Source organism: Zingiber officinale, chromosome 3A, assembly GCF_018446385.1.
Source record: "Zingiber officinale cultivar Zhangliang chromosome 3A, Zo_v1.1, whole genome shotgun sequence".
Taxonomy (NCBI): Eukaryota; Viridiplantae; Streptophyta; class Magnoliopsida; order Zingiberales; family Zingiberaceae; genus Zingiber; species Zingiber officinale.
Window position 1 is genome coordinate 94800627 of NC_055990.1, and position 14796 is coordinate 94815422.

At 31.4% G+C, this 14796-nt stretch overlaps 1 protein-coding gene across 4 annotated transcripts in view; it reads left to right on the forward strand.

Annotated features, from left to right (window-relative positions):
• The window catches only part of LOC122052074, a 44821-nt gene extending 30278 nt beyond the window's left edge, over positions 1 to 14543 (forward strand). Inside the window, exons 5-10 of one of the 4 annotated variants that reach the window (XR_006131798.1) lie at positions 10096 to 10270; positions 10404 to 10454; positions 10554 to 11540; positions 11645 to 11734; positions 11863 to 13975; positions 14254 to 14543. Coding sequence is in view for 2 of the 4 variants with exons in the window: in XM_042613462.1 (XP_042469396.1) it covers positions 13110 to 13220; positions 13748 to 13975; positions 14151 to 14306 (495 nt within the window). In the remaining 2 variants the exon portion in view is untranslated. Of the gene's footprint in view, positions 1 to 10095; positions 10271 to 10403; positions 10455 to 10553; positions 11541 to 11644; positions 11735 to 11862; positions 13976 to 14150 lie in introns of those variants that run through there. The other 3 variants (XR_006131799.1, XM_042613462.1, XM_042613463.1) reach the window with 3 other exon arrangements.
• The last annotated feature ends 253 nt before the right edge of the window (positions 14544 to 14796 follow it).

Here is a 14796-nt window from a genome sequence, read left to right on the forward strand (position 1 = left end):
GTGTACTCATTGGGAAGCTAAAATTTAGTAGCCAATATATATAAGCCAAGAACGATTTAAATATTTTGGAATCTCACTTTAGTAGGTCGAGTTGGTATGAATGTGTACTGGTTACCTATGTCATTCTTCTCTATCAATGTGTATTTTCTTTTCTACACTATCTACTTCCTTTTTGTACTTTTTTACAACTCTTCCTTTGTCCTTGTGCTTTTTTTGTCTCATGTCTTTTTTTCATCATCTTATTTGTATACTTTTCTTTCTCTTTCCTCCTTGTCTTCTTCTCTTGAAGTTTATTCATTGTTCTTAATTTTTTGTTTATTTTTCTTTCGCTTCCCTTCTCTTTCATTTTATGGGTTTCTCTTTATATTTGTCTTCTTTTTTTCCTTTTTCATCTTTCCGAATTAATCCTCTTTAATTCTTTTTCTTTCTTTTTTTCTTCTTCTTTACTAGATCTTGTTCCTTGTATTACCTTTTTTCTTTCCTTCTTGTTACTCTATTTTAAATATTGTTATTCAATCCTATACATATATATTGTCTTCTTTTACCACTCTTCCCTTGTCCTTTGTGCTTTTCTTCACCTTTGCTTATGTCTTTTTATCATCTTCATTTTTTTTCTCTTCTTCTTTGTATGCTTTTGTTTTCTTCCCTCCTTGTCTTCTTCCTCTATCCTTGTTTATTCTTCTTTGTTTTTTATAATTTTTATTTACTTTTCATTTTCCACTATAACTTTTGATTATCTCTTCTTTCGTCCTTTTCTTTATCTTGTTCATTTTCATTTTTTTTTCATTTATTGTTCATTTTATTCTTCAAATTATTATTTTTTATTGCCTCTCTCTATGTTTTCCTTAGTTGTATTCATATTTGTTTTTCTTCTAATATTATTCAAAATGTTTGATCTAATTTTTTTGATAAATCTTGGTCTTATATTACTTTTATTTTCTTTTTTTTCCTATCCTTTTTTTTTTCTTTTTCTTCTTTCCTAATTTGTTCTCTATTATTTTTCTTCTTCTTTTTCGTTTTCTATTTTTACTATTTCTTGCTTCTTGTTTCCTTTTAGTGAATTCTAAATGTTGATCTTCAATTCTATCTACTTCCTCTTTGTCTTCTGACTCAACTAATATTTGATAATCCTTTTTTGTTTACACTTTAACTATGCTTTTCATATTAGATAATGCACTCTCCTTGGTACTTTCTTTGTTAGATTTTTTTTTTTAAATATAGATTACTTGCACATTTTATTTTGCATTGGAATTGTGATAATGATGTCCATAGTTGATTTATGTTTTGTGTGTAGTCTAATTATGTCATTAGAATTGTTTATAATTTGAGCACTATTTGTTTAACGTAAATTAACTTTTCACACTATTTCTTAAATTTGATAAATTGACAATTTTATTAGAACTTCAAGTTGTTCCATTCGACATACTATATTCTTGTAACCCTTATCCAACTTTGCACTTTCTTTTCTTGATCTTTTTTGCTTTATTTTTTGCACTTTGTTTCCTTCGTATGATTGTCTTTTTTTTTTTTTTCCATTTCACTTGTGCTTCTCCTTTTAAGTCTAATCACCCTTCTTGCTACTGTATGTTGTCTCTCTCACATATAACTTTATAGTGCGAAAAAAATTAATGATCCTCTTTGGTTTACAATTTATGTTTTTTAGTTTCATATTCATTAAGGCTTGTTGTTCTTGTAGCAGTTCCTTTTTCTTTAATGAAAACATCTTATTTTCCATTTTATTTGTGATCATTGATGTGCATGGCGAATCCATATTTTGTTTATAGACTTCCATTGTTTTATTCAAATGGTTTAATGTTATTATAATTTGGTTAAAATAAACTGACCATTATATCATAATGCTGAAATTCAATTACTTGAATTACTTGAGTCTTTTATTACAAGATCTTCAAGGTATTTCATCCAACAAACTATGCTTTTCTTATTATTTCCTCATTTGCGTTTTTCTCTTTTTCCGCCTCTTTTCTTTTTTTTTTTTGTTTCATCTTTAACTTCTTTTTTCCTCTTGTTTCTTCGATTTGTCTTGACTTTCTCTTTTGGTGTTTGTTTTTTTCTCTCCTTTTAGCTTATTTTCGTTTGCTTGGTCTCTATTTGTTCTTATTTTTTTCAATTAATATTATTTATTTTGTGGTCCTTTTTCTTCCTTAATTTTCATTTTCTTTATTTTCTTCTTGCTGTTTTGGTTTTTTTGTTCCTCTCTTCATTTTTTACTGTTGCCTTTTTCTTCTAGTTTACAATTTGATGAATTTATTTTTATATTTTTTATTTCTTATTCATCGATCAATATCTTTATTTTTTATTCTAATTTTCATCATTCTTGATTTTAATTATTTTCTCTCCTCTTCCCCATCTTTTATTATTTACTCCATATGCTTGTTCATTTTTTAATGCCTTATTTATCTACTTTCTCATCTCTATGACTCTTCTCTTCTTCCTCCTCCTTGATCCTTATCTATTTTTTAAAATTCTGTCTACTTCTCTTTCTCCTCTCTCTTCTCATGTGGTTTATTTTTTAATTTTTTTGTCTACTTTATGGGCACTCTTTTATTCTTCAATAACTTTATTCACCTATAATTTTTAATTCTCCTCTTGATCATCCTTTATTTTTTTCTATTTTTGTCTTTTCTCTCAATTTTTATTTGAATGACAAAAGGTTATGTATATTTTTTTTCTACATGATTCGACCTACAACCTATGTGTAGTTATATAATACATGAAGTTAATTAAATTTAAGGTCGTCTTATCAATATAATATGTGTGTACTCATTGGGAAGCTAAAATTTAGTAGCCAATATATATAAGCCAAGAACGATTTAAATATTTTGGAATCTCACTTTAGTAGGTCGAGTTGGTATGAATGTGTACTGGTTACCTATGTCATTCTTCTCTATCAATGTGTATTTTCTTTTCTACACTATCTACTTCCTTTTTGTACTTTTTTACAACTCTTCCTTTGTCCTTGTGCTTTTTTTGTCTCATGTCTTTTTTTCATCATCTTATTTGTATACTTTTCTTTCTCTTTCCTCCTTGTCTTCTTCTCTTGAAGTTTATTCATTGTTCTTAATTTTTTGTTTATTTTTCTTTCGCTTCCCTTCTCTTTCATTTTATGGGTTTCTCTTTATATTTGTCTTCTTTTTTTCCTTTTTCATCTTTCCGAATTAATCCTCTTTAATTCTTTTTCTTTCTTTTTTTCTTCTTCTTTACTAGATCTTGTTCCTTGTATTACCTTTTTTCTTTCCTTCTTGTTACTCTATTTTAAATATTGTTATTCAATCCTATACATATATATTGTCTTCTTTTACCACTCTTCCCTTGTCCTTTGTGCTTTTCTTCACCTCCTCTTATGTCTTTTTATCATCTTCATTTTTTGTTCTCTTCTTCTTTGTATGCTTTTGTTTTCTTCCCTCCTTGTCTTCTTCCTCTATCCTTGTTTATTCTTCTTTGTTTTTTATAATTTTTATTTACTTTTCATTTTCCACTATAACTTTTGATTATCTCTTCTTTCGTCCTTTTCTTTATCTTGTTCATTTTCATTTATTGTTCTTTTTATTCTTCCAATTATTATTTTTTATTGCCTCTCTCTATGTTTTCCTTAGTTGTATTCATATTTGTTTTTCTTCTAATATTATTCAAAATGTTTGATCTAATTTTTTTTATAAATCTTCGTCTTATATTACTTTTATTTTCTTTTTTTTCCTATCCTTTTTTCTTCTTTTTCTTCTTTCCTAATTTGTTCTCTATTATTTTTCTTCTTCTTTTTCGGTTTCTATTTTTACTATTTCTTGCTTCTTGTTTCCTTTTAGTGAATTCTAAATGTTGATCTTCAATTCTATCTACTTCCTCTTTGTCTTCTGACTCAACTAATATTTGATAATCTTTTTTTGTTTACAATTTAACTATGCTTTTCATATTAGATAATGCACTCTCCATGGTACTTTCTTTGTTAGATTTTTTTTTTTTAAATATAGATTACTTGCACATTTTATTTTGCATTGGAATTGTGATAATGATGTCCATAGTTGATTTATGTTTTGTGTGTAGTCTAATTATGTCATTAGAATTGTTTATAATTTGAGCACTATTTGTTTAACGTAAATTAACTTTTCACACTATTTCTTAAATTTGATAAATTGAGGATTTGATTAGAACTTCAAGTTGTTCCATTCGACATACTATATTCTTGCAACCCTTATCCAACTTTGCACTTTCTTTTCTTGATCTTTTTTGCTTTATTTTTTGTACTTTGTTTCCTTTATATGATTGTCTTTTTTTTTTTCCATTTCACTTGTGCTTCTCCTTTTAAGTCTAATCACCCTTCTTGCTACTACTGTATGTTGCCTCTCTCACATATAACTTTATTGTGTGAAAAAAATTAATGATCCTCTTTGGTTTACATTTTAAGTTTTTTAGTTTCATATTCATTAATGCTTGTTGTTCTTGTAGCAGTTCCTTTTTCTTTGATGAAAATATCTTATTTTCCATTTTATTTGTGATCATTGATGTGCATGACGAATCCATATTTTGTTTATAGACTTCCATTGGTTTATTCAAATGGTTTTATGTTATTATAATTTGGTTAAAATAAATTGACCATTATATCATAATGCTGAAATTCAATTATTTGAATTACTTGAGTCTTTTATTTCATGATCTTCAAGGTATTTCATCCAACAAACTATGCTCTTCTTATTATTTCCTCTTTTGCGTTTTTCTCTTTTTCCGCCTCTTTTCTTTTTTTTTTCATCTTTAATTTCTTTTTTCCTCTTGTTTCTTCGATTTGTCTTGTCTTTCTCTTTTAATGTTTGTCTTTATCTCTCCTTTTTAGTTTATTTTCGTTTGCCTAGTCTCTATTTGTTCTTATTTTTTTCAATTAATATTATTTATTTGTGATCCTTTTTCTTCCGTAATTTTCATTTTCTTTATTTTCTTCTTGGGTTTTTGATTTTTTTGTACCTTTCTTCATTTTTTACCGTTGTCTTTTTCTTCTAGTTTACAATTTGATAAATTTATTTTTATATTTTTTATTTCTTATTCATCGATCAATACCTTTATTTTTTATTCTAATTTTCATCATTCTTGATTTTAATTGTTTTCTCTCCAATTCCCCTTCTTTTATTATCTACTCCATATGCTTGTTCATTTTTTAGTACCTTATATATCTACTTTCTCATCTCTATGACTTTTCTCTTCTTCCTCCTCCTTGATCCTTATCTATTTTTTAAAATTCTGTCTACTTCTCTTTCTCCTCTCTCTTCTCATGAGATTTATTTTTAAAATTTTTTTGTCTACTTTATGGGCACTCTTTTATTCTCCAATAACTTTGTTCACCTATAATTTTTAATTCTCTTCTTGATCATCCTTTATTTTTTCTATTTTTGTCTTTTCTCTCAATTTTTATTAGAATGACAAAAGGTTATGTATATTTTTTTACTACATGATTTGACCTACAACCTATGTGTAGTTACATAATACATGAAGTTAATTAAATTTAAGGTCATCTTATCAATATAATATGTGGGTACCCATTGGGAAGCTAAAATTTAGTAGACAATATAAGCCAAGAACGATTTAAATATATTGGAATCTCACTTTAGTAGGTCGAGTTGGTATGAATGTGTACTGGTTATCTATGTTGGTCTTTTCTATCAATGTGTATTTTCTTTTTTACACTATCTACTTCCTTTTTATACTTTTTTACAACTCTTCCTTTGTCCTTGTGCTTTTTTTGTCTCATGTCTTTTTTTTATCATCTTATAGTATACTTATCTTTCTATTTCCTCCTTGTCTTCTTCTCTTGAAGTTTGTGTAACGACCCGGCCCTTTGGCCTCTTGGGCGGCCCTTGTGGCGTCCCAACTGGCGGTCCTTATGTCGTCGGCCCATTTGGCGACCTTTCATGTCGTCGACCGAACTCTAGTACTTAAGCCTGGAGGTCTAGAGTTCGAACTCTAGTACTTAAACCTGGAGGTCTAGAGTTCGAATCCTGTGGGAGGCAAAAATCCACTGGCCAGGTGTGGAAAGTCCTAGTAAGTAACGGCACGGCCAAAGGTCGTCGGTCGACGACATGAGAGGTCACCAAATGGGCCGACGACATAAGGGCCGCCCAATAGGCCGAAGGGCCAGGTCGTTACAATAAAAAGGCGCATTTTTATTGTAATGACCCGACCCTTCGGCCTCTTGGGCGACCCTTGTGGCGGCCCAACTGGCGGCCCTTATGTCGTCGGCCCATTTGGCGACCTCTCATATTGTCGACCGACGACCCTTTGACCTTGCCGTTACTCACTAGGACTTTCCACCCCTAGCAGTGGATTTTTGTCTTCCCTAGGATTCGAACTCTAGACCTCTAGGCTAAGTAGTAGAGTTTATAAATCCTGGTAGCCAAGTGAGCGACGACATGAAAGGTCACCAAATGGGCCAATGACATAAGGACCACCAGTTGGGCCGCCACAAGGGCCGCCCAAGAGGCCAAAGGGCCGGGTCGTTACAATAAAAATGCGGCTCATTTGGCAACCTCTCATGTCGTCGATCGACGACCCTCGGCCGTGCCGTTATTCACTAAGTCTTTCCACCCTTGGCCAGTGGATTTTTGCCTCCCCCAGGATTCGAACTCTAGACCTCCAGGCTTAAGTACTAGAGTTTATGAATCCTGATAGCCAAGTGAGTCGCTTTGTTCTTAATTTTTTGTTTATTTTTCTTTCGCTTCCCTTCTGTTTCATCTTATGGGTTTCTCTTTATATTTGTCTTCTTTTTTTTCCTTTTTCATCTTTTCGAATTAATCCTCTTTAATTCTTTTTCTTTCTTTTTTTCTTCTTTTTTACTAGATCTTGTTCCTTTTATTCCTTTTTTTCTTTCCTTCTTTACTCTATTTTAAATATTGTTATTCAATCCTATATATATATTTTTTGTCTTCTTTTACCACTCTTTCCTTGTCCTTTGTGCTTTTCTTCACCTTTGCTTATGTCTTTTTATCATCTTGATTTTTTTTCTCTTCTTCTTTGTATGCTTTTGTTTTCTTCCCTCTTTGTCTTCTTCCTCTGTCCTTGTTTATTCTTTTTTGTTTTTTATTATTTTTTATCTACTTTTCATTTTTCACTATAACTTTTGATTATCTCTTCTTTTGTCCTTTTCTTTATCTTGTTCATTTTCATTTTTTTTATTTATTGTTCTTTTTATTCTTCAAATTATTATTTTTTATTGCCACTCTCTATGTTTTCCTTAGTTTTATTCATATTTGTCTTTCTTCTACTAATATTCAAAATGTTTGATCTAATTTTTTTGATAAATCTTCGTCCTATATTACTTTTATTTTCTTTTTTTCCTAACTTTTTTGCTTCTTTTTCTTCTTCCCTAATTTGTTCACTAATTATTTTTTTTCTTCTTTTTCTTTTTCTATTTTTACTATTTCTTGCTTCTTGTTTTCTTTTAGTGAATTCTAAATGTTGATATTCAATTCTATCTACTTCCTCTTTGTCCTCTGTCTCAACTAATATTTGATAATCCTTTTTTGTTTACAATTTAACTATGCTTTTCATATTAGATAATGCATTCTCCATGGTATTTTCTTTGTTAGATTTTTTTTTTTTTGAAAATATAGCTTACTTGCATTTTTTATTTTGCATTTGAATTGTGATAATGATGTCCATAGTTGATTTATGTTTTGTGTGTAGTCTAATTATGTCATTAGAATTGTTTAATGTGAGCACTATTTGTTTAACGTAAATTAATTTTTCACACTATTTCTTAAATTTGATAAATTGAGGATTTTATTAGAACTTCAAGTTGTTCCATTCGACATACTATATTCTTGTAACCTTTATCCAAGTTTGCACTTTCTTTGCTTGATCTTTTTTGCTTTATTTTTTGCACTTTTTTTCCTTCGTATGATTGTCTTTTTTTTTTTTTCCATTTCACTTGTGCTTCTCCTTTTAAGTCTAATCATCCTTCTTGCTAGTGTATGTTGTCTCTCTCACATATATCTTTATAGTGTAAAAAAATTAATGATCCTCTTTGATTTACAATTTAACTTTTTTATTTTCATATTCATTAATGCATCTTTTGTGTTCTTGTAGCAATTCCTTTTTCTTTGATGAAAATAGCTTAGTATCTTATTTTCCACTATATTTCTGATCATTGATGTGCATGGCTAATCTATATTTTGTTTATAGACTTTCATTATTTTATTTAAATGGTTTAATGTCATTACAATTTTGTTAAAATCAATTGACCTTTTATATCATAATGCTGAAATTTAATTACTTGAATTACATTTGATCTTTTAGCACAAGAGCTTCAAGTTTTTCATTCAACAAATTATGCCCTTCTAACCCTATTCTAAACTGGCTCTTCTTATCTTTTCCTTATTTGTGTTTTTCTCTTTCTACTTTTTTTCTTTTCTTTTTCTCTTTCTTCTTCTTCTTCTATTTGTTTTTTGTGTTTTTGTCCTTTTGTTGCTTCAACATGTGCTTCTCTTTATCTTTAACTTCCTTTTTCATTTTGTTTCTTTGATTTCGTCTCCTTTTTTTATCTCCTCATAGCTTATTTTCTTTTGTTTTGTCTCTTTTTATTCTTCTTCTCTTTCAACTATTGTTATTTTATTTCCTATGAGTTCACTTCTTTTGCTGTCTTTTTTCTTCCTTAATTTTCATTTTCTTTATGTTTATCTTGCGTTTTTGATTTTCTTCTCTCCTATAGACTTCCTTTTTCTCTCCGGCAGCTCTACTTCACCTCCTTCCTTAAAATAGCTTGTAGGTTGTGTCCTTGTTGTCAAATTCAGGAAATTTCTGAAGGGATGTTGAAATTTGAAGCTAGATTGCAGCATTAAGTAAATGCAAGATTCCAATCATGAAGAGGTTTATACGACAAAGTAAGTGCAAGTACTCTTAAGGTTTTCAAGAAACAATTCACATTTAGGTATTAGCTCACACTCTTCAACATAAACAAATGTGAACTCCTTGGATTAAGTTTAAGTATCTGAGAGTCGAGGTAATTTCATCTTGCGTTATGAAGGGCTCAACTAGTCCTTGACTCTCATTTAGCACTGGGAGAATAGGAGGTTGAATTGCAGTTGTTGTTGCTGAGAATCAACACAGAGAATTGACACTCAACTTGTTTTAGACGCCAAGTTATAGATCCTTTGAGTTCCTGCTAATTTCTGTTCATAACTTCTTTTTTTTTGTGACTAACTTAAGATTCCATGGCTTAAATGATAACATCTATATTTCCATGATCTTCTAAACTTAATGTTTATCTCAAGTAATTCAACTTCCTGTAAACCCCACTACAAATTCTATAAGTGTTGTAAAATAGAGACCTATCAGTCCTCAACTACAGTAGGCAGAATATCAAAACATCCAAGTTTGTACAGCATGAAGGAAGAAGACCATCTAAAACATAAATATCTAATAGGCTGGTATCAGAAGACAATGGTGGTTCATTGCATATTGATGAGGAGAATAATAGGTTGCTCAATTTTTGCACTGCAATTCAAAATACAGTTTCAGAAGTCCTTTACAACTTCTGCTTCAAGTCCAACTGATGTAATTCCATTATGTTGGGAATTATTTTTATCTTCCTTCATATTTAATCTTTTCCCCTTTTTCTTATTTACTTCCTTGGTTGTAACTTTTTTTTTCAACTCATGTCAATTTACTGATTCTTGTTCTGGAATGAAGATGGATAGTTTCGGAATTTCAATTCATTGAAGTTGTATGCTTTGAACCATGTAAATCTCGGAAAGAAAAGAACAACAAATGACAATGAGGTGGTCACAAGTTTAATTGAACATTTCCCGGTTAGAGAATTGCATAAATGAATTGCACACAAACAAAATCAAGATAATACTCAATTCCTTCCTGAATCAGGAAATCAATAATTTAATTATAAAAATTTGGACTACAAACTCGAATCATGAAAAATCTTGCAAAGGACGTGTTGAAACTTGGAAATAAGATAGCACAAGCTTTGATTTAAGTATCACTGCAACAAAACTGTAGTTTCTTTCATTTTTTCTTGACAATTCTAGAAATGAACTAACATTCTAATTGTTTTTTCCTCTGTATGATATGTTCTCAATCACAAAGTCATGGGAAGAAGAAGAGCCACTAATTTGCTATAGTTCAGCTTCAAGAAATCAAATTCTGATTCAATTCTCAAAGGACGTCTACATTTCCGACAATCCAGAATTTTAATTTCAGAGTTTCAGAATTGAGATTTCAAAGTAAATTCAGCTTAATTCCTGAAGGATTCAGCTTTGAAGTGAGTATCTTTTAGCACTAGAATGATTAAAACTTAAATTCAAAACTGTAGCAATCAAGAATAGCATAGCGACTTGGCACAAAATCAGATTCTCATTGTTTCCTGCTGATTGAGTTTCTGAATCAAATGGCAGGATCTCACTTGCAGCATGTCGCAAGTTGTTGGAAGCTTACTTCCTGCACAGGTATGGAAAGACACTATGATTCATTCAGCTCTCCTGCAGCTCTAGTTTACCTCCTTCCTTAAAATAGCTTGTAGGTTGTGTCCTTGTTGTCAAATGCAGGAAATTTCTAAAGGATGCTGAAATCTGAAGCTAGATTGCAGCATTGTAAATGCAGGATTCCAATCATGGAGGGGTTTAGAAGACAGTAACCCCAAACCACAGAGTAAAGGTTGTCCTTGGAATATAATTCCAATAGGGTTTGCACGAAACAATTCACATTTAGTTATTAGTTCACACTCTTCAGCAGAAACATATGTGAACTCCTTGGATTAAGTTTCAGCATTTAAGAGTTGAGGTAATTTCAGCTTGAGTTATGAAGGGCTCAACTCGTCAATGACTCTCATTTAGCATTGAGATAATAGGAGGTTGAATTCCAATAGCTGCTCAGAATCAACACATAGAATTAACACTCAACATGTTTTAGATGCCAAGTTACAGATCCTTTCAATTCCTGTTGATTTATGTTCATAACTTCTTTTTTTCTGACTAACTTCAGCTTCCACAATGGCTTAAATGATAACATTTACACTCCCATAATCTTCTAAATTTAATGTTTATCTCAAATAATTCAACTTCCTATAAACCCCACTATAGATTCAGCAAGTGTTGCAAAATAGAGACCTATCAGTCCTCAATTGCAGTAGGCAGAATATCAAAACATCCAAGTCTGTGTAGCATCAAAGGAAGAAGACCATCTAAAACATACATATCTAATAGGCTGGGTACCCGAAGACAATGGTGGTTCATTGCAAATTGATGAGGAGAATAATCGGATGCTCAATTTCTGCACTGTAATTCGAAATACAGTTTTAGAAATCAGCTACAACTTCTGCTTCAAATCCTGATCTTTTTTCCCTTTTTCTTATTTGCTTCCTTGGTTGTAACTTTTTTTTTTCAACTCATGCTAACTTACTGATTCTTTTTCTGGAATGAAGCTGGATAGTTTCGGAAATTCAATCCATTGAAGTTGTATGCTTCGAACCATGGAAATCTTGGAAAGAAAAAAACAACAAATGACAATGAGATGGTCACAGGTTTAATTGAAAGGTTTCTGATTAAAGAATTGCATAAATGAATTGGCACACAAACAAAATCAAGACAATTCTGAATTCAGGAAGTCAAGTATTTAATTCCAGAAACTTGGACTGCAGGCTTGAATCATGAAAAATCTTGCAAAGGAGGGAATGCCACTTGGAAATAAGATAGCACAAGCTTTGATTTAAGTCATCACTGCAACAGAAGTATAGTTTCTTTCATTTCTTTTTATTGACAAAATTCTGGAAATGAACTGACATTCTGATTTTTTTTTCCTCTGTTGATATAGTTTCAGAATTTATTGGCTGAATTCTGATCTTTGCTTGCTGTTTAGAAAGCTCATCTTCTCCCAACAAAACGGAAAGACGACAGGATTGGTACAACCATCCAGTAGCTGAACAGATATCAAACACCAACTTTAGCACTTCCGATTCCCAAAATTCAGCTTCAAGGACTCAGTTCAAAAGAAATCAGAATGCTATTTGTAAAAACATTTCAGTAACCACTCCCTTCTTGAATTGCTTGAAGATGTCTTCTTGTTGCTCATATGCAGGAGTTACTGAAGTTAAACCAACTGCTGTATTTCAGTTTCAGTAATCAACCCATAAATGCTCACAAATCAGAGAATCCAAAGGATTGCAGTTACGTCAAAATCAGATTAAAGGATTTTAGAAATCAGAAATCTTAGTTTCTGTAATTTCAGAATTTGGATTCAGATTCAGTTATACTTAAATTCTGTAGTAACCATTTTCTCCAAGGCTTTTGAGTCAGTAAGGGGTGGCTTCATGGAATAAATGGAACATCAAATGACTAATGAAAGAGCAAAGAGCTGCACTCGGAATATCCACGGATCAGATGCTGCAAGGCAAACTTGGCACACAACAATACTTCAAGTTTTTTTTTCCTATAATGCAGTTCTTTTTTTCCCTCAATTTCGGGTCATTGCTACATTTACATCAGATTAAAACATCCTTTTCCATATTGAGATAAGCCTTCCACTACATTGTAAACATCCTTCCAATTTGGTACACATATGACTCAAGAATCCTTGTTTCAGCTCAGAAATTCAAAACTTCAGATAAGGCAATCAGATTCAAAGGAAATTCAGGTTTAGAATCATTAAAGGCTTGTAAAGGAAAGAATACCAATTGACAATAAGGGAATAAGAGTTTAACTTTTCACTGATCACAAACTTGCAGCAAAAGCTTGGCACACAAATCACAACATACAGAATTTTCAGAAACTCCAGTTTCACCACAGACAGTAACAATAGAGCAAGCAAATGCAATCCTTGATCCCATGAGGCAGACATCCATATTGTTTGAAAATGCTACTAGTATGATTAGGTAATCAAGAGAAAATAGAACCACCAAAGAAACAAGACAGAGAGCTGATAACCAAGTAGAGCAGTGGGATTAACTCACTGATACTGATTAGTTTTCCAATACGGAATCTAGGAAGGAATGCTTTCATACTGTCCAATCCATTCCTCCCCTATGCTTATCAGCAAATTCTGGAAAATTCAGAATCACTGTATTTTCCAAAAAAAACAAAGCAATCATCTGCTGAGCTTGTCCTCCCATGTATGAAACTACAATCTTCAACTTTCTGAATTCAGCAATTCCAGCATTGTCAATTCCAAAAAACATAATTCTGCCTAGTTCCATTTTGAGACTTATGAGCCAATGCAAGGTGAGCTTCATGGAACCAATTGACATTGTTTTCAACAAACCTTGTAACTAGAATTCCTGGAACTGATTTCAGCAGCAAGGTCCTGAAAAAATTCCAACTGTTTTTACATAATTTCCAACTTCTTGTGCAGATTTTTCCACAAGTTCTATCAGATTTAGTTACTGACTCCTACACCACTAAAACCTAATTTTCTCACATCTGTAGCAAGAACTTGACCACAACATCAAATTCAGCAACTCAACTTTACGATTTCAGAATTAGAGCTCCTTAATTCTTTAGCTTAACAAGTTTCAAGGACAAGTTTTAAGGAAGTTGCAAGCATATTAAAAAATATGATGGATAGATGTACACTGGTTTAAAATGTTTTTATTCCTTTGTTCCCTAGCATATATTATTATACATAAGTACTACAAGACTCTAGATAATGAAGCCTCGCAGAATAGTTATATAACTGTGCTAACTTGCTAACTCTTGTTGTTGATTCTTATCTACCATTTTAATGTTTTTCTCCTAATGTGCTTTTGAAGATTAAAGTACCCCATCCAAGGTATCCATCAGCTAGAGTTTCTGTACAAGTGCCCAATCTCTGTGTTCATTTTTCTTCAGAAAGATATTTCAGGATCATGGAACTCATGGGAATATTGCATGGGTCAAGTAAAATCATAGAGCAAAACCTTGATGCCCATCTGCAATCTGGTGATAAACCTTGGCATCCTGTTGATCTTGCAACTAATGCTAGAACTCTAGTTTGGCAGGTATGATCCTTAAATGGTTGATATTCATCTCAGTTTTCATACATATCTTAGCCCCACTTTTGGCTTATTCTTGTTCCCTCTATTTAGCATCCTTGTTATCTTGTTTTATCCCGTCTATATCTGTATGTTTTGGAGTCTGAAGCTTCTAAAGACTATCAAAGATACTTTTGTGTAGGTTCAAAGTTTTGTTTTCTTTTTGACTAAAAGTAATTTGGAATTACTTCTGGAGAAAAATTGCAAGTGTTGTATGATATTATGGAATTTGGGCAAACTTGCAGCATGGCTAGTGGACAAGTACTTAAAGTTCCGCCAGCGAGTGAAGATGGATTAGCTAATGCTATTTCTATTAACCACAGAGGAGTTGATATTCAGAAGTTAATTTTTAAATTGGATGGTGTCTCATTTGATACTGATTCGTGCATCCTATTGCTTCTCCGGCCTTTTGTTCATCCTAAAGGTGTAATATGAAGAAGTTAATGGTTCCACACTAAAAGATCTTAATATTTTTTTTTAACAAAAAACACATTATTTTTATGTCATTTTTTTGTCCAAGTCTTCTATTGGTTTCTGTATTGGCATATTTTGTATTTTTAATTTTTTATTAACTTGAAATACTAGTGTTTTATTACATCATTTGAGATCTTATTACATGAAATATTAGTATTTTTAATTTATCATATATATTAATTTCAATATATAGTAATACCAAGCAAGGTTTGATATCTTGTTCTAAGATGCTTTGTGGCTAGAATAAGATGTAGGGTTGTGCTTGGTGTGAGTGAACTGAGCACCAACTCTAGGTTTAGGATGAGGTAACCAAA